This window comes from Pyrgilauda ruficollis, unplaced genomic scaffold, assembly GCF_017590135.1.
Source record: "Pyrgilauda ruficollis isolate IOZ18807 unplaced genomic scaffold, ASM1759013v1 scaffold41, whole genome shotgun sequence".
In the NCBI taxonomy this organism is placed as follows: domain Eukaryota; kingdom Metazoa; phylum Chordata; class Aves; order Passeriformes; family Passeridae; genus Pyrgilauda; species Pyrgilauda ruficollis.
This window is the reverse complement of record NW_024525601.1, coordinates 2,133,461-2,150,030: the sequence shown is the minus strand read 5'-3', so window position 1 is coordinate 2,150,030 and position 16,570 is coordinate 2,133,461. Positions and strand designations below refer to the sequence as shown.

The 16,570-nt window shown below is 42.2% G+C and overlaps 1 protein-coding gene across 1 annotated transcript in view; it reads right to left on the bottom strand.

Annotated features, from left to right (window-relative positions):
- Positions 1 to 1,541: 1,541 nt before the first annotated feature.
- SPIRE1 (spire type actin nucleation factor 1) overlaps positions 1,542 to 16,570 on the bottom strand; it is a 126,019-nt gene continuing 110,990 nt past the window's right edge. Inside the window, exons 10-16 of the mRNA XM_041477761.1 lie at positions 16,341 to 16,431; positions 15,456 to 15,598; positions 9,212 to 9,349; positions 8,092 to 8,162; positions 7,328 to 7,355; positions 7,109 to 7,239; positions 1,542 to 6,268 (exon numbers count right to left, since the gene is read on the bottom strand). Of these exons, the coding sequence (XP_041333695.1) occupies positions 6,016 to 6,268; positions 7,109 to 7,239; positions 7,328 to 7,355; positions 8,092 to 8,162; positions 9,212 to 9,349; positions 15,456 to 15,598; positions 16,341 to 16,431 (855 nt within the window). The 3' untranslated portion in view covers positions 1,542 to 6,015. The remainder of the gene's footprint in view (positions 6,269 to 7,108; positions 7,240 to 7,327; positions 7,356 to 8,091; positions 8,163 to 9,211; positions 9,350 to 15,455; positions 15,599 to 16,340; positions 16,432 to 16,570) is intronic.

Genomic DNA, 16,570 nt, shown 5'->3' with positions numbered 1-16,570 from the left:
CCCTGAAGATGCGCAGACGGTGCATGCACAGTGACAGCACAGAAGCAGGGGAAGCTCGAAGGGAAAAGGTTTGTGCTTTAGGCCTGTTCATGTCCAAAAAGTGCACCTCCTATTTGGGATTTTTTTTTCTTTATTAAAGAAGGGGGTGAGGGAGATGGAACCAGCTTTAACAGAAATACAGCTCAAAAACCCTCCTCATTTAATTAACCCTTAATTTTGCTTTTGATTCACAGATAGTGTAGCCACCATCCCTTCAACACGAACATGCCCACCTGAAATGTCTCAGCTGAAGCTGGGCCATGAGCGTGCTGCCTCTCTATAGATCTGTGCCAGCTGAACTGGTGCTTATTTCCACCAAACTTTGGAAGCTCGCCTCCTGCAGAACGTCCATCAACTCATGCCCATGTCCTTTAATTCTAGACTTAGCAGATTTCTGAACTCATATTTCTGAAATGCAGTTTTAAAAATCCCACACGGCACTGTCTGCCCCAGGACCCGTCCTGCAAGAGCCAAAGCATTGCTGGCTCCCATTTGTAAGCACTGGTGTCACTGGTTAGAGAAATGCAGAGAGGACTTGAAGCTTAGAGGAAACACCTTCAGCTGCATTGGAGGGACCAAGAATATGTTTTTTTTCATACTGAGTGCTCTTATGGGTTGGGTTTTTTTTTTTAATCAAATATATCAATAATCAAACAGGTCCTTTTCAGCTCTGAGTTTACAGCAGCAGCATGGCACCTTGAAATACGATCTGCTTACAAATGTATTTTTTAATTAGCGACAGTAAGGTCTGTTCTGAAGGGTCTGTTCCAAAGGGCTGTTCCAAAAATCTGTAAATGTTCTACAGAACCCATCTCGCTGCCCCGTGCAGACAGCAGCAGCTCCTGTTACCTCAGGACACGGAGCCTGGGCTACCTCACATCGGACACTCAGTTCAGCCAGGCACTGCCACTGCCAAACAGCCTGACCAGGGAAGAAACTGGAACGTCACTGAACTGATTTATTGCAAATAAACAAACTAAGCTACTACTGCATAAAATTCGATACCTGTTTAGCTCCTTCTCCTGATTATGCTCCGTGACACTTGTTGAGCGCAGACCTACCATATAAAAATTCATTCACAAGTCTTTGCTTGTCAGAGTATTGTCAAGTTTCACCTCTCTGGAATTTGTTTCACCTGGAAGTAGGGCTAATTGTTTTCAAGTATTGAAAGCAGATGGAAACTTGCACTGCAGGATCCTTTCAGCTCTGACACTGAGCACTCAGCTCTTTAGCAGCAGCTCTCAAAATTCTTTAAACAGTTTGTAACCACTTTGAAGTGTCTTTTTGCAGCTGGGGACTCTGGGACACAGAGCAGCTCACAGCTTGTGCCAGGGCAGCTGAACAACATGGGATTTTTCAATGTGAAGGTGAGGGAACAGGGAAGGCCCCAGGCTGCCTCTGCTCCGGGCTGCAGGAGCTCACAGGTGCCGCTCGCATGGGGGTTCTGTGCTTTGAGTGTCACATCAGGCTGAGCTAATGCCCCTCTGTCATGGTTCTCCTACAAGTAAGTTCTGGGGAATAGTGATTTCAGGTATCCAAAAAGTCTAAAACATAGTAGTAAAAATCAGACAGAAACAATGAAAGAGGTTTCTATAGCTGGAATTGGTATTCATAAACATTCTCAGACTGGCCTTAAGATACACATATACAAAAGAAGAAATAAACCAGAGCAGCTCCAAGATATCAACATGGCAACAGTATAAAATTTTCTGGTAACATGAACATAATCCATGTGCTGTAGCACCAGTGTAGAGTCGCAGCACCTTTCTCTCATGCCTGTGTGCTGTCACTGTTTCACAGATGAGACTGAGCTGTAAGACAGACATTCCTAAGAGTTGTGCAGAGCTGCTGGATGAAGTAAAGCAGGAAGGCAGCAATCAGGAGTTTAAAGACGGAGGTTCTAAATAAGTTTTAACCTATAGAGCATGCAGCCAGTAACGAACCAGGGAAGCTGATGCTGAACTTGACTGGGGAAAAAGGGATGCTCAGGAGAGAAGAGAGAACAACGTAAGAGTTGTGATAATAATGTTCTCTCCACTTCTGGTTTAAAAAACTAAACCAAATTAGTAAAAAACCTCTCCAAAAGACTGTCAGCATTTCTCTCCCAATGATGAGGGAGGGATGGAGATTTCCCAAAGCCTGTGTTACATGCAGGACAAATGCGCTGCCTCGTGCAGCCCGCCAGTGTTGGGAGAAGCAGCACACTGGTAACAGAGGGAGTTGGCTGCAGATGACGACAAGGAGCTAATCACATCACTGGGGTTACACAAGCAGTTTTTATTGCTATTCTAAAGGTACTTCGACAGGTTTTCATCCCTTCATGCAGCCCAGCCAGTGTTCAGCTGTTATGCAATCATTTTTGTTAACAATTCTTTGCCAAAAGAAACATCTGACTGATCTTACAAAACTGTAAAAGCATAAAAAAGAGAGAGACAGAACCTTTAAATCAGCTTCCCCATGAATAATTAACACAGACAAAGGTTATAATGGAAAGGCATTTTATTTTTACCAGGTAACACCCCTCCCTGTATAAAGGAAGCAATGGAGAAAGGGGAAAAAAAACCCAACAACCCCTCAAAACACTACTGTCACCATGAACACTTGAAAGGTCAGGTCTGAGAGCTGCAGCAAAAGCCTGCTCACATCTTCCATCACCGCCGTGAGGCAGAGCTGGTTTTGCATTCCCCACAACCAGGTTCACATACAAAACAAGACTGATGCTGCAAAAGCCATTTTTAGCTCCTTGGGTCTCCTATGATATATTTTAACAGACCTTGGGCATACTAATAAAGCTAAAAAAACCCAAAGAAAATAATTTTAAAATTCGTGGAACAGAGTTCACTGTGCTAGTGCCGCGTTCTTTTCAGCAGTAATTTGCTCTAAGATGTGCAAACTGTATTAGGGGGCTGAAAGCGTTAACTCTAATAAAAGATAACAGCCAATACACATATAAATAAGACTCGTTTCCTTTTTAAAACATCATAGGAAATTCAATTCCCATTGCATGATTGATGGAGACTTCCTAAATATTAATAAATATATTACAGATATTTACAAGCTTCTGATTTCCCCCTCTGACGCTGACGTGAAGTTCAGCCCGTAACTAGGACATGCTGGGCAGCACCACGGGGTGCTGGGCCAATGGCTGCAGTGGATTTGGGATGCTGGTGCAGGCAGGGAGGAGATGGAGAGCTAAAAATAGCCCCCTCTGCAGAGCCAGGCAACAGCGAGCTGAGCTCCTTCAGGCTGCCTGCGATGAACCAACCCGCTGCTTCTCCGCGTGCGGAATGAAATGCCGGGATAACGTGGAGCAACTGTGCCAGGGAGGAAGGGATGGAGCCAAGGGGAGAGGCTGCCCTCCACACCGTGTCTTCTGGAGCCTGCCACAGCATGTGTCAGCAGTTTGGAGGGTTTTTTTCAGGGGAAACAGGGAGTTTATCCAGGCCCTGGCCCATGGCAGCTCTGTGTGAGCAACAGGGAGCCAACAACTGCGTTGTTTTCCAGTGTTTGTGCCCTGCCCAGCACAGCAGAGCCTGCCCTGGGCCAAGGACTTGTGGGACTTCTGGGAAGGCACAGGCTGGATCACAAGGCTCTGCCACTGCCCCAGAGCCACCCCCAGACAGTGCCAGAGTGGAGCAGGGCACAGGCATGAAAGACCTGTTTGCCTTCACACGCTCAGGAGTTACTTAGTCCTTCATCCTGCCTGCTCTACAACATCCCAAATTCCTCTCCAAGAGGAAGACAAATGTGCTGGATGCCCTGCACCTCGGTGGCTTGAGGACACCAGGGAAGCAGACTGAGCAGAGGACTGCACAACTGTAACATGGCCGGGGCATCTCCATGAAAAAATCCTGACAACAACAGGGCAGATGCAAAGTGAGATTTCCTGCGTTTGTTTCTGTCTGGTTCCCTTGATGCACTGTGCAGCAAACTCACGGCCTGGTTTTGGCACAGAAACAAGAAAAAGTGCTGATGTGACTGAGATCAGGCGACCCTTCCAGCAACAGAAGAACCTTTCCCACCAGCCAGCCTGTGCTGCTCCCCTGCAATCCTACATCCCTATCCCATGTCAGTACTCCAGGTGCCTTAACAGGCAAGACACTTTTCCAGAGGTACCATGAGGAGAGGGCTGTGACACCTGACCTTAAATGGGACAGCAAAGAGAGAGAGTTAGCATTGAGCCCTGCTTTTCCTGTTTGCATTGGTTCAGAAAAAAATAGAAACTATTTCAATAAGCCCTACATATGTGAAAATTCTCATTTTCCAAGGGGGCTTTTAAGAAAAAAATAAGGATGGCTGACTCCCTGGGAAGGTTTACAGAGACTTCTGCATGTGCTTTTCAAACAAGCCTAAAAGGGACGATATGGATGGCTGCTCCAAAGGCTGCCAAAGGGGAGCCAAGCAGCCCCGGTGCCTCCCAGCCCGGGCACTGTGCCTTGCCAGGGCCAGAGGGGCTGTCTGTCTCTTGGGCTTTTTGGACAGAGGAAGCTGTTTTGTTTAACACACCTTTAAAATTATGTTATGGAAGTCCAGTCCCAGCTACTTTGGAGCAGTTCTGAGGTATCTCTCATTAACTTGAAGAATAGAAATGTTAATAAATAGATCTGAAACTTTTCTGCTATGTCATTCTATAATACACTGCTATATAGATATTAAATATGCCTCAGGGTATTAAAAAATTTATGAAAAAAGTTACAGTAGTTGATTTCAAGTATTAATAACTTGGCTATGTTAGTTTTTAAATACCAAAAAGATCTGGCCCCAAATTATTGACTAAACTCTGGCTATGACTGAATTAAAAAAAAAAAAAAAGTATTTTGAATATAAAAAAAGTGCAAAAAAGCATGAGATGCAGTTAACATTGTAAAATTGTTGGAACTTCTAAACAATTAGTCTAGCACTCCCTTGTGAGTGAATTAAAAAGGGGGAAAGACTGAAAAAAAGATTAAAGAACAAAAAGAGATTGCTCCCAATCTGAGAGAGCACTGTCCCAAATTTCAGCCAAACACGAAGTTTTACAGCCAAGTTATAAACCCCAGAAAAAATGGGGTCACTAGTGGATATGCTGTCAGACAGAACTATAGCAGTATCTGTGTGCTCCATTATAATACAAATTTACACCTTACTCACTGCTTTCTCTGAGTAACCACGAGAACAATTTTACAGGTATTCAGTTAAAATTAGAAGCCTCCCTTATTTCCCATCCTCCCCATAAACTGTACAACTTTGTCTACTACTAAAATTCACTGCTACTAGTAGTCATTATCATACATTCAAGATAGAAAGTAAACTACTAAAACCTGCTCAGGAGTCACTCAGAAGGACACTAAGGCTTAAGAAGTACAGCAGCTCAGGGGTATGACCGACCACACGGGCGAAGAGCTTTGTCACCTGCTTTGCCCCAGGACACTGCCACTGTAGAGCCCCGTGCTGAACCCTGATCTCAGAGCAACCAAAATGGGTCAAAGGAAGATGGATTTGACCGGAGCTGCTCACGCTGGGTGCCTGCTGTGCGAGCAGCCCTTGGCTGCCTCAACAAGGGCACGAGCATTCCGAGGGTGGGAATGCAGCAGGACCTACTGTTTGCTAGGGTGCTAACGCTGACACTGTGCTAGATCTGGTTCTCCACCAGACACCTGCTCTCAGCTCATCTGAAAAATGATTCGAAGCATGGTTAAAAAAAGATTGAAAGCAAGAAAAGGCTTTCTCATTTCAACGCACACGTACAAAAGAGGCAACAATTTCAAACTATTGATTTTCTCCCAGTGCGAGCAGCTGCCCTGTCGTGTATCGCCCTGCACAGATCCCCACACAGTGCTCTGCGTCTCTGGGAGCTGCTGGAGCAGGAAATCCTGTGACCGAATGCAAACCCAAGCCAGTCAAGTGGAACGAAGCAACGGGGTGACGATCCGGCTCCAGTGACCTCGCTGATGGTGATGGCCTCATGGAGATGAAGCAAAGCAGAAGGCACGGGGCTCAGATCTCATTGATCGTCCTTTCCGAGGGGCAGTACTCCGAGGTTCCTGGAGAGGACATGTAGAAGGACTGCGTTTTCCTTTTTAACCTGGCTCGCTTGTTGGCCAGGGACAGGCTGCGCCGGCTTGAGTTGATGATTTCTGAGATGAACTTCTTGCAGTCCACGCAAACCTCCATTGTGCTCCAGTCCTCCATTAATTCTTTGGGAAACTCTTCGTGTGACTTATCCACAGACTTGGACCTTGAGGTCAACCTGAAAGGCAAAAGAGGAGGACCTGTCATGTTATTTGTCAGCTTGGCTGCAGGCCCCAGAAAAAAATCACATCAGAAAGGTCTGGATTTAAATTTTTCTTCCTCCTGTCCCAAATTACTCCAAACACTGGAGAGGGCAGCTTCTGCCTAGATTGGCAAGACTGTGGGTCACTGACTGAGGGCGTGTGTAACATTTACATCCTGGCAAAAAACAACCTTCCTAGTAACTAAAAACAGCTGATGTCTTTGACTAATCTACACAGCACCATAGCAATGGTGATCTATGCAGAGGGTTTATACAGCAGATTCCGTCAAAAAAGAGCATTTCTTTTATATTTGATTAGCTTTGACAACCATCCATGTATAAGACATAAAACCAACAGATAACTTCATAATACTAAAGTGAAAAAATTATGAAAATTGGAGTAAGAAAAATTAGGGGAAAAGAAGATAAATCTGTGCACTACACATCACTGAATTCTCATTCACTGGGTGATTTCAAGCATGTAAAATTTATCTCCAAGGAGTCCATTCACACTAGAAAAAGACATGTTAAGGATGTTTTCTCAGAGGTCCTACAGAAATACAGTTGTCCCAGACTCTTATTATTTTTCAGCTGTAATGTGAAAAAGGTTTAAGACTCTCTTAGGTTGCTATTTCTGTAAATCAAAGCAATGACTAGAAGACACCTGGCTTTTCAGGCCTCAGAAAAGTTACTACAGGCATTAGAAACATGGCCAACTACAAAACAGGTGAGCAGCATCTTCATGATTGATAACCCAGCCTGAAACATTTGGGGAACATTTGCCACAGACACAAGCAAGGCCGGGTTGTCTCTCACCTGCTCCGCAGGGAATGGTGGTGACTGCTAGAGGGTTTCTCTGGCCTCATGAAGCTTTCTCCCCTTTGCAAGGTTGAAGGTCCCAGGGAGAAGATGGGGAGGGTGGAGTATGGCTTCGATGGCAGCCGCATCTGTTGGGAACAGCACAAGGCACGTGCGGCATCATTACAAAGGTTGCAGCTTTTTAGAAAGGCTCGAAACATAAATTTCCTTACTTACTTTTTTGCAACACTGTGAGCATACAGGCCTGTGTAAAAAAACAAGAGCATGAATCAGTCCATTGGGAAAAATTATGTTTAAATCAAGAATAAGGGATTTCAGGGATAGAAACCTGCCCCCTCCATCCTCCCTTTAAACAAACATTTTTATTTTTAAAGCTTCTTCAATATAGTGACTTCAATCAGAATATGAAGCCAGAAGCAAGGAGAAATGTTGAACAAGAATGGTACCTAAATTAAAAAATAGGGGGAAAAAAAAGAAAAATAAGCTGGTTTGCCTCTAAAGAAACCTCTTCTGGTAAATGAGACCAAAACTCAGTGATTGCAGAGATCTTCTGACTTATTATCTCACTGTTAACTTAAAATTTATCCTTTTGCCTGCAAATGTTCCTTCTTGCATTTCCCCTTCCCCAATACTCCAAAAATAGCACAAAAAGTAAATTGCCTTGAAATGTTTTCCCCAAACACAGAGGTTGTAAAACTGTTGAGTGGGGAGTCTGAGTAAATTCCATCTTGCGTCCTCATAAGCATAAAAAAAAAAAAAAAAAGAATGTTTCTCACTTTTAGTTGAGAGTTTCAGTCCAAGGAAGCAATTCAGTCACTTACAAATGAAATGTTTCTGCATACTTTTTTTTAACACAGACTGTTACGGAAATAAACCCAACCAACAGTATGCAGCAGAAATTTTTGAGGGTTTCTAATGTATAAATCAATCATTTTCCCTAAGAAATTGTACTCATTTACTAACAGACATAAAATATTTACCTCTTGCAGAACTGACAAGTGTAAGACCAGGTAAAGAAAGAAAACCTTCTTGTTCGACAGCAAAAGCAGAGCTAGAGGAAGAAGAACAGAGGAGTTCACAGTGTTAAGCAAAGTCCCACACAGTGATGACTTCACTGACCAGTTGCTGTTGGCAAGGTCACAGTGGCAGGCTACATCCAGTTCTGGGGTCTGAACTTCTAAGATGATATTGAGAACAAGGTCCAGAACTGTATCTTCATATATTTAGAATTAAGCCTTTAATTGTTTTGCATAAATTAAATACTTGCTCATTAACTAGATAACTTTGGTTAGAAATAAAAGCAAACAATTTTAATAGTGGGGTAAATTAATTAAATCCTCAACCTACTTTGAGATTTGATAAAAGCTCCTTACCAAGCTTTATATGTCATGACAACAGGAAACAGCTGACTCTAATGAATGACATTATAAGATTATTGTTCCTCTGCCTTAAATGTATTAAACCTTTAAAATAAATCTGCACATTCGGCACAGGTAGGCCTGTAGATAAAACACACAGTGAAGTCAAAACAGGCTTTCTGGAGGTGTCCAAGAAGCACAAATTAAAAGTGGGAGAAAAGCATGCTGCTTCTACTGGGAAGTACCTATCTCCAATCTGCAGTTTACAGAAAAATGCATTATTTAAGGGGTCTCTAATATTAAACCTCCTTCTGGTTGGCTTCTCTGAAGGCTTTAATTCCCTCTGTGTCTGATAGAAAGGGTTCATATATGAAGAACTTGTAGTTTTCTGTTGCTATCTGTAATTCTGTTTTCTGGAACAGAAAAGGTAACCAAACCTGCAGAAGTTATGGGGACAGAAATCACCTCAGTCAGTGAAGTTCAAACCAGACACCTACAGATACACTCTGATAACTGCAAATGCTACTGCATTTTTATAGGCAATCTGAACAAACATGAAAAGTTTTGATGTTTGTGGACACCACTCAAGGAAGTTGACTCATGTCCCACACATTTAGGGGGATGTTTGGTGGATAACTCTTCTTTCTCTCCAATAGAGGGTAAGAAACAAGTGTGTAAATGGGAGGCTTGTGCAACTGGCCTCCCTCTGTACCCTTGAGAGCCTCCCCAGACTCAGCCCTACCTTTCCTTTCTTGAGAGCAGTGTAGACATCTTTATATTGCTGGTACTTCTCCAGCTCCGCCTTCACAAGCACCTGACGGATGTGCATGACCTCCTCCACTGTCAGAGCCAGACATTCCACGGGGTAACAGAACTCCTCCTGGAAGCCAAAACCCCCATATTATTTCAAAGACAAAGGGCTTCTTCCAGAGTTCAATCTAGACAACCAGCCACCTGGTTAGTAACTCCAGAAACAGGGGACTTCTCCCATCAAACTGGAATAGCACTGGCTCATTCATGGGCATCACACGAGTGCCAAACCATTGGAAACTGCATAAATGTCATGTAAATGATTTTATGTTCAGCCTTCACAACAATGACAGTTTTCTTCATCTTTCCTCTCAAATCACTTGACCCTTCTCTCCATTTTTCTTTCATTGTGAACATTTGTTTCAAGCCAATCAACATTCAGATGTATAATTTGAAAGGGAAAATGTAACATGGTAGATGGCATTATTTTACGTATACTGTTTGAGGTATACATCAAATAAGTTCTCTCAGACTTTGTGATGCCCAGAGTGGCCAAGGAAAGTTGTTAGTAGCCCATTCTAGCAAAAATTTTTATTCAGTGGTACCACATCTTGGTGCTCACATGATCAGAATCACACCAAGACTACAAAAAGTTACATCAGCTCAGGCAGAAAAGTTCTTCTTTCTGCCCCAGAAAGTAACAGCAGCAATTTAAGCTTTACAGAATAATGCTCCAGTATCAAGCAGGTGAACTGGTTACTCAGTGTTGCATTATAAATGGTAGAGACTCAAATAGAGAATTAACAGCACAACTTTTCACTTACAAAATTTTGCATTTGTTCCATGTTGCAGCATTTAGGAGAATATTGAGTGCAAAACTCCTGAATTTGGTACCAGGGAATAAAAAGCACCAACCCAATTTGTAATTCAGCCCAGTAGTTGATTATACATTTCCAAAAGAAAGACAGAAACCTCTGTGGGAACTCCCATTGCTTAATGCTTAGTGAACCTTTTCAGTCAGCCAGAGGGGCTACTGTGCAGTAATGACAATGACAGGCAATGCTCTCTGAATAAACGAAGGAAATTTCTCCTGCATACACAAAGACGTGGCTGACAGTTTGGAGATCTCGTTTACAAATTGAAGTGATGAATCGGATTAGTACGGAAATGCTCCATTTCCATGTACTCAGAGTTCTGTCTTTCCATCAGATTAAAAAGAAAATCCTTCTACATTGCGGACCTGGCAAACATTAGCATTTAGGAACCACCACATTTTTAAAAACTGTTGTCTTACCTATCTAGAAAGGGAACACAAAGAAACTTCACTCTGTTTAGGGTACCCCACAAAAGACTAGAATTAAGTTAACTTCGTTAGATTTGCCAGCTAAACCTTTGGGGAATGGAAAACTAGTTTTCTGGAAAAAACAAACTATATCAACAGCAGCTGCAATTTGCTCTGAGGTGTAAAACTGCACAGCCAAAACAAAGTATCTTCTGTTCCTTGTGAGCAACTTTACAGCTAACCAGCAGCTCTCAGCGTTTCCTTCTGGGTTCTTCCCATAGCAACTGCCTTGCTATGGGGAAGGCACGGCTGAAGGCTGGGGAGGCACGGGAGAGGAAGTGGGTGGGAAAGCGGGATGCACACAATGCCAGCAAAACCCCCCCAGTCTGCATCGTGGGAGACTGAGGGAAACTATCCGAGGTGAATGAGGCTGACTGAATGCTTGCAATCAACCAGAGCTTTAAGTCCTTTAGAAAGACATTTCTTACTTGAAGCTCTTCCTTCCCCCTCATGAATGCCCATTCCTTTAATTTACAGAACGATGACGTCGGGGAATATTGCTCCTTTGAAGAAATTCTGCGGATCTGTTATGGGTGGAGAGCGCGTACTAGGGGAATAGTGTGGGCCTGTTGTCGTACCAATCGAAAATGAATACCATTAAAATAGAAATAGCCAGCAGGCAGCAGGGGAAACATAGAAAATATTCACATGTTTAAATGCTAATGTTTTAATTCCAGTGGTTACACAAGGACAACAAAATGTTAATGCAACATTAAATGAAAGATAAATAATCCGTTTTCAGAAAACTGCTTGGGTTTTTTTTTTCCCTTTTCAGAATATAAATAAGTACACAAGAAAATCTTTTTTTCCTACACTATCTCTAAAGCACTGAAATTAATTAAATTTTGCTAAGCACTGGCTAAACTTCTTTGAACAATGATGCTTTGGAGTTACTGCTCAGACTTCCAAACCTGCACCCAAATTCAGCAGCTCCATGTGAGAGTACTCTGCAATACTCGCATGTGACAGAACATGGTAAAGACAAAATGTGGCTTGAATGGTCTTGGTTTTCCAGAATTACACTCAATACTCTTTTTAATATTAAACACAAGCCAATACACTTTTTTAAAGGGGAAAAATATTATTTGCAAATACTATTTTGAACTTGAAGTGTCCATGATCCTCTTGGGGACTGGCTTAACTCTGACTATGCAATCATTTTATAAATACTATACCTCAAAGTGTGTATGTATAATTTTTTTATGCAGGAAAAGCAGGTAGTAAGAATTGCATACCCATAATGTGCTTTGTAGGTCATTCTCAGTGTACACACACCTAATAGGTTCTATGACTAACACATTTTTATTCTAATGTATTCCTTCTTCTCATTAAAGCATGTCACTAGACATTCAAACGAGTTGCATTAGTAAATTGCAAAATGAATGAGCACCAGAGTGGCCTCTAAATTCTGCAATTCACAATTAGTCAGCACTCTAAACTCTTGCTTCTTTTGCAGACTACAAGTTTCTAAAAGGTCAGCTGTGTATCTCAACTATAAACTCTCCTACAACTTCCTTCCTCCTTCCACTTATTGGTTGGGACAACAAAAAGAAGGAAAAATTAAATAATTCATCTTCAGTTAACGTACGGGTAAATTAATTATTTTTTATTTTCAGTGGATTTGCTGTCCCTGATAGATGGATATGAGCTATTCTGCAAGTTCTGATACATAAGTGTGCTGAGGACCAAAACAATATATGGGTTTTCAAGTAAAGCAGATTGCAAATGCCCTCCCATTCTACGTAGTGTACCTTGGGAGAAACATAAAACCTTATTCTGTTCAACATAGTCCAAGGATCACAATAGTTTTGCTGGATTTTTGCTTCAGGATCTTCATGTGCTGTAATATTTAAGGTCTGTCCCATTGATAATCTGGTGATGTTGCATTTTTAGTTTGCTGTCCTTTCAGAACTGATTTCTTTTCCCCGTGAGGTGATTGAAGACACACAAATATCCTACACACATTGAAATCAAAGTCAATCAGGTGCAATGTCCCAGCCTAAGCTGTAATTCTTGCCACAGCTGAGGAAGTGCTCCCCTAGGAGGGAACATGCTGGTGAAGGTGATTTCCAAAGCCAGCAAAAAGAGGCAAACCTTTGCGGGTTTCCACCTGCTGGCAAAAGCTCTCTCACAGAGATAGTACATAGCCCCTGCCACCCCACACATGGCTGCTTCAACGGGATGGGAGCTGAGCAGAGAAGCTGTTTGCATAGTTGAAAAAAGTGGTCTGAAAGTCATCCTTGGAAATAAACTGGTTATCCTAGGAACCTGAACAATAGATAGGAAGCAGAGAAGCGAATGCTGTGTATAAATGAAACCATTAGCTTTGGTCCTCTGGGTCATGAAAAAAATAATGATAATAAAAATAGTAATTAAAAAAGCAAACAGACTGCAAAAGCACCCACACGTAAATCTCAGGACACGGAATTGATCTCACTGATTAAGCACCAAATCAGCTCACAAGAGCAACCACCAGGGCTGACCCCCCCAAAATCACTGAGCCACCATGCCTTTCCATGTACCACTGGCAGGGTGACATGTCAAAAGGACTGAGTTTGGCACTTTTCCAAGTTTGTTTCCCTCCCCATCTACTAGGACCTAACTACCTCTGTCTGATGAGATGCCAGTTCACAAAACCATCGTTAGTATGCAAGACAGAGCAGTTTCTTGCTAATCCTGCTAAGAGACTGTAGCAAACCCTGCCTGGTTTCACTGGCATTGACAGCTATTTGCTGACAAGGCCTCTTTCACCTTGGAGAGAAACCAGGGTCACAGGAGCTGGTGATAAGAAATGAAACTCCATCAATCCTGGAGGAAGGGATAAAGAAGTGTGAAGTCAAACAAAAAATAAATAATACTCTGCACCTATTGAGAAGCATTCTCTCTGGGAATGGCAATTTCACAGGTGCAACATCTGGTGCAGCCTCTGGAAGAGGTTGGCATCCCTCTGGGAAGGAGAGAGTTGCAGAAAGCCAAAGCCTGGAACTGGGCCAGTGCCAGCATTGCAGAACACATCTCCCAAAATGAAAAACAGGAGTGTTGAGGGAGGTGTCTGTTACACCCTAGAGGGCACTATTGCCAAGTTAAAGAATCAGCTCTCAAGGCATCAAATAAAATAGGTTCTTATTAACAGAACATCATTTCACTACCAGCTTCCTTCTTTTTCCCTTCAAAGACAAAACCAAGCTGGTGACAGTTCTCTAGAGATTAAAAAAAAAATCCAAAAACCAAAACAAACAAAAAAATGCCCCTAAACACAAAAGAAATTATAAAACCCTTCCCATCTGTTCCCAAATTAGCCTGACTTATCTAATGGCTTTTTCTCCCTTTTCCTTTAGTTTATTTTTCAAGGGGAATGGAATAATTGAATTAGTTTTTCTGCAATGGTTTTATTTTTAATGTATTTTTCTAGGCATATGTCAATGAACAAACTGACAGAGTGAGAGTATGTATGTGGTCAAGAAGGTTCTGGTAAGAACTGGGTTGACCTATTTAAAATAACAGCCTCATATAAGATTTTAAGTTGCATGATCCTCTGAAATACACAAGATTAATATTACAATGTAGCACACTCAGATACACTAGAAGTGGGATGGAGCAAATGTCTCAGTATAACATAGGATGCTTTCTGCCATCCTCCCTTTGAACTATTTGTCTGTGAATGACACTGGGCTTACCAGAAAATAAAGTCTCGTTTTCCACATACAGTGAATGCAGCAGGAGGTGACAGAGCAACCCATTTTATGTGACAGTGACTTCAAACACATGCTGAAGGAGCTCTCCAGTATGGGTCTGCTGCCATACATCCTGCTCCAAGTTCACTTTGGCAGGAGATGTCCACCTGGGCTGTGCATTTATCAACATGTTACTACCTGACCTGCACCTGGAATGAGAAACTACATTCTGCTTGGAAGGATGTAATAAAAACCAACAGACCTCTGAAAAGGAAAAGCCTGTTGTGGGAATATTTGGAGGTATTTTCCCTAGAACCAATCAGCTTCATCAGCTAATAGGTTTGGATCCCGGCTGTCATCTCTTGGGCTGATAAAAATGCTCTTCAAAGCCCTTTAATACCACTGCACTACAAGACAGGGCAGGTGAATATTCCCTTCCTTTCAAAACTCAGATGTGTTCATCGATTTCTCTATTCACCAGCACCTCATGGGGCACACCTTGAAACCCTGCTGGTAGGAAAAGAGACAAGGAACATACCCTGCATGAAATTACAATGCACTAATCAGTATGTCAGCATAAACGAACCAGGATTTCATACCCTTTGCTGTTTGTACTCTGCTGGAAAACAGTTCTCAATTAAAGCTAATTGATCAAATGCACTGCACTTTCTTTTCAAGCAGTAAAACAGGTTTTTGCCTCAGTAACTTCAACAAAGCAACACAGACAAATCGTGATTTGGATTACTGAAAGAGCTCTCGTATGTATAAACATTACCAGGCAAGTCTTAAGGTGGGAAGAAAAGAAATCATTCAACTCATCCAGTTATTAGCTGCAATACTTCCAATAACTAAAAAAATTCCCCCAAATCCCAAAATAGATCCACTGCTTTGGAATTGTCTCTATTCAAGTGGAATATCAGTAAGGTGAAGTTCATTTGTTTTGGTAACATTCTGAACCAAAAATCAAGACACGTTGTTTACCCGGAGTCCTAATCACAGTGCAAATGTTTTCTGAGGCACCTGTACCTGGGATTTTGGATAAATATGTTACAGAGACAAAGTTCAAATCTTGATTTCAAAACACCTTTAGTAGCCAAGAGCTGTTTGTGAATTGAGGAGTTTTCTTTGGTCATGTTCTAATCACACTGAAGCCAAGTTTTAATTTTCATTATACTCTTAGCATTCCTCTTTTTCTCTCTCCTACCACCCACTCCACTTACAAGTGACCTGGAGCTCTGTTTTGAAGGGGGTAGGAACTGTCTCACATTGGTTGGTGTTTCCTTTTCAATGGAGTGTCGTCTCTGAGGCGGCTGCCGTCTCTCGGGCTGCGGCGTAGACGATATGGGCAAGAACTTTGGAGGCACTAAGGATTCAATCAGTACAAAAAAGTTAGTTCTTCTACAAGAGACTGTTGGATAACAGTGCTCAGTACTTAATCCAACCACTGATTTGCTAGAATTCCTACTACTGGTGGCTGATACTACATATCCATACTGAGGTGTTTCAGGATATTGTTCTCATTATTTCACCATCGTACACAGAAAAACACCTGCACAGATTACACAGCTCATTACAAAACCTTCCCAATGAAACTGAAACACTTCAAACAAATTAAAAATATTGTTACACAGTAAAACCTGCAATAACTGTGCCTGAAAAAAAAGGCCAGATCTTGCCCTTTTCCCAGTAAGTATTTTTGGGAAATACTGGTGATTGCTAAGTGTCTTTCAAACACTGCCACAGTGGCAGAGATGGAGGAAACTTTTAAATTGGTCTTAGGTTAGAACATGCTTCCATAGCAAAAAATTGTTTTATGAGATGAGCATAGCTAAACTATCCCCTCCATTCACTTGTGACTTCCTCTACAGTCCTACATAAACTTCAGGGATGAAACCTCCTGTTTCACAAAGATATCCACCCAGAGTGGAGGCTAATGCCTTCCAACTGTTTATCACACTTGACCCATTTAGCAGGGTTCGGCTTTAGATGTTTATTCCATTAACAACACTCAGCTTCAGCTTTCCATATAAGTGTGAGACGAAGTTCATAGTACAGAGGACAACAGAGGTGAGTAAAAGCAGCCAGTGGGCTCTCTCATAACTCACTCTTTCTGCTGCTGGCGCCTTCTTGAGAGGGGTCTTCCACTTGTGAGGGGGAGATGCTGCTGCTACTTCCTGATTGGTGCACTGATTCCTCCTGTGAGGCAAGAGGGAAACAGAAATCCTCAGGGACTGTTTCTAGTTGTTCTACTGCTTTTTAGCACACAGAAAACACAAGCTATCAAACATATTCTGGACCATTCAGTCACTCAAAGTCCTAGAAGTCTTGAGAAAAA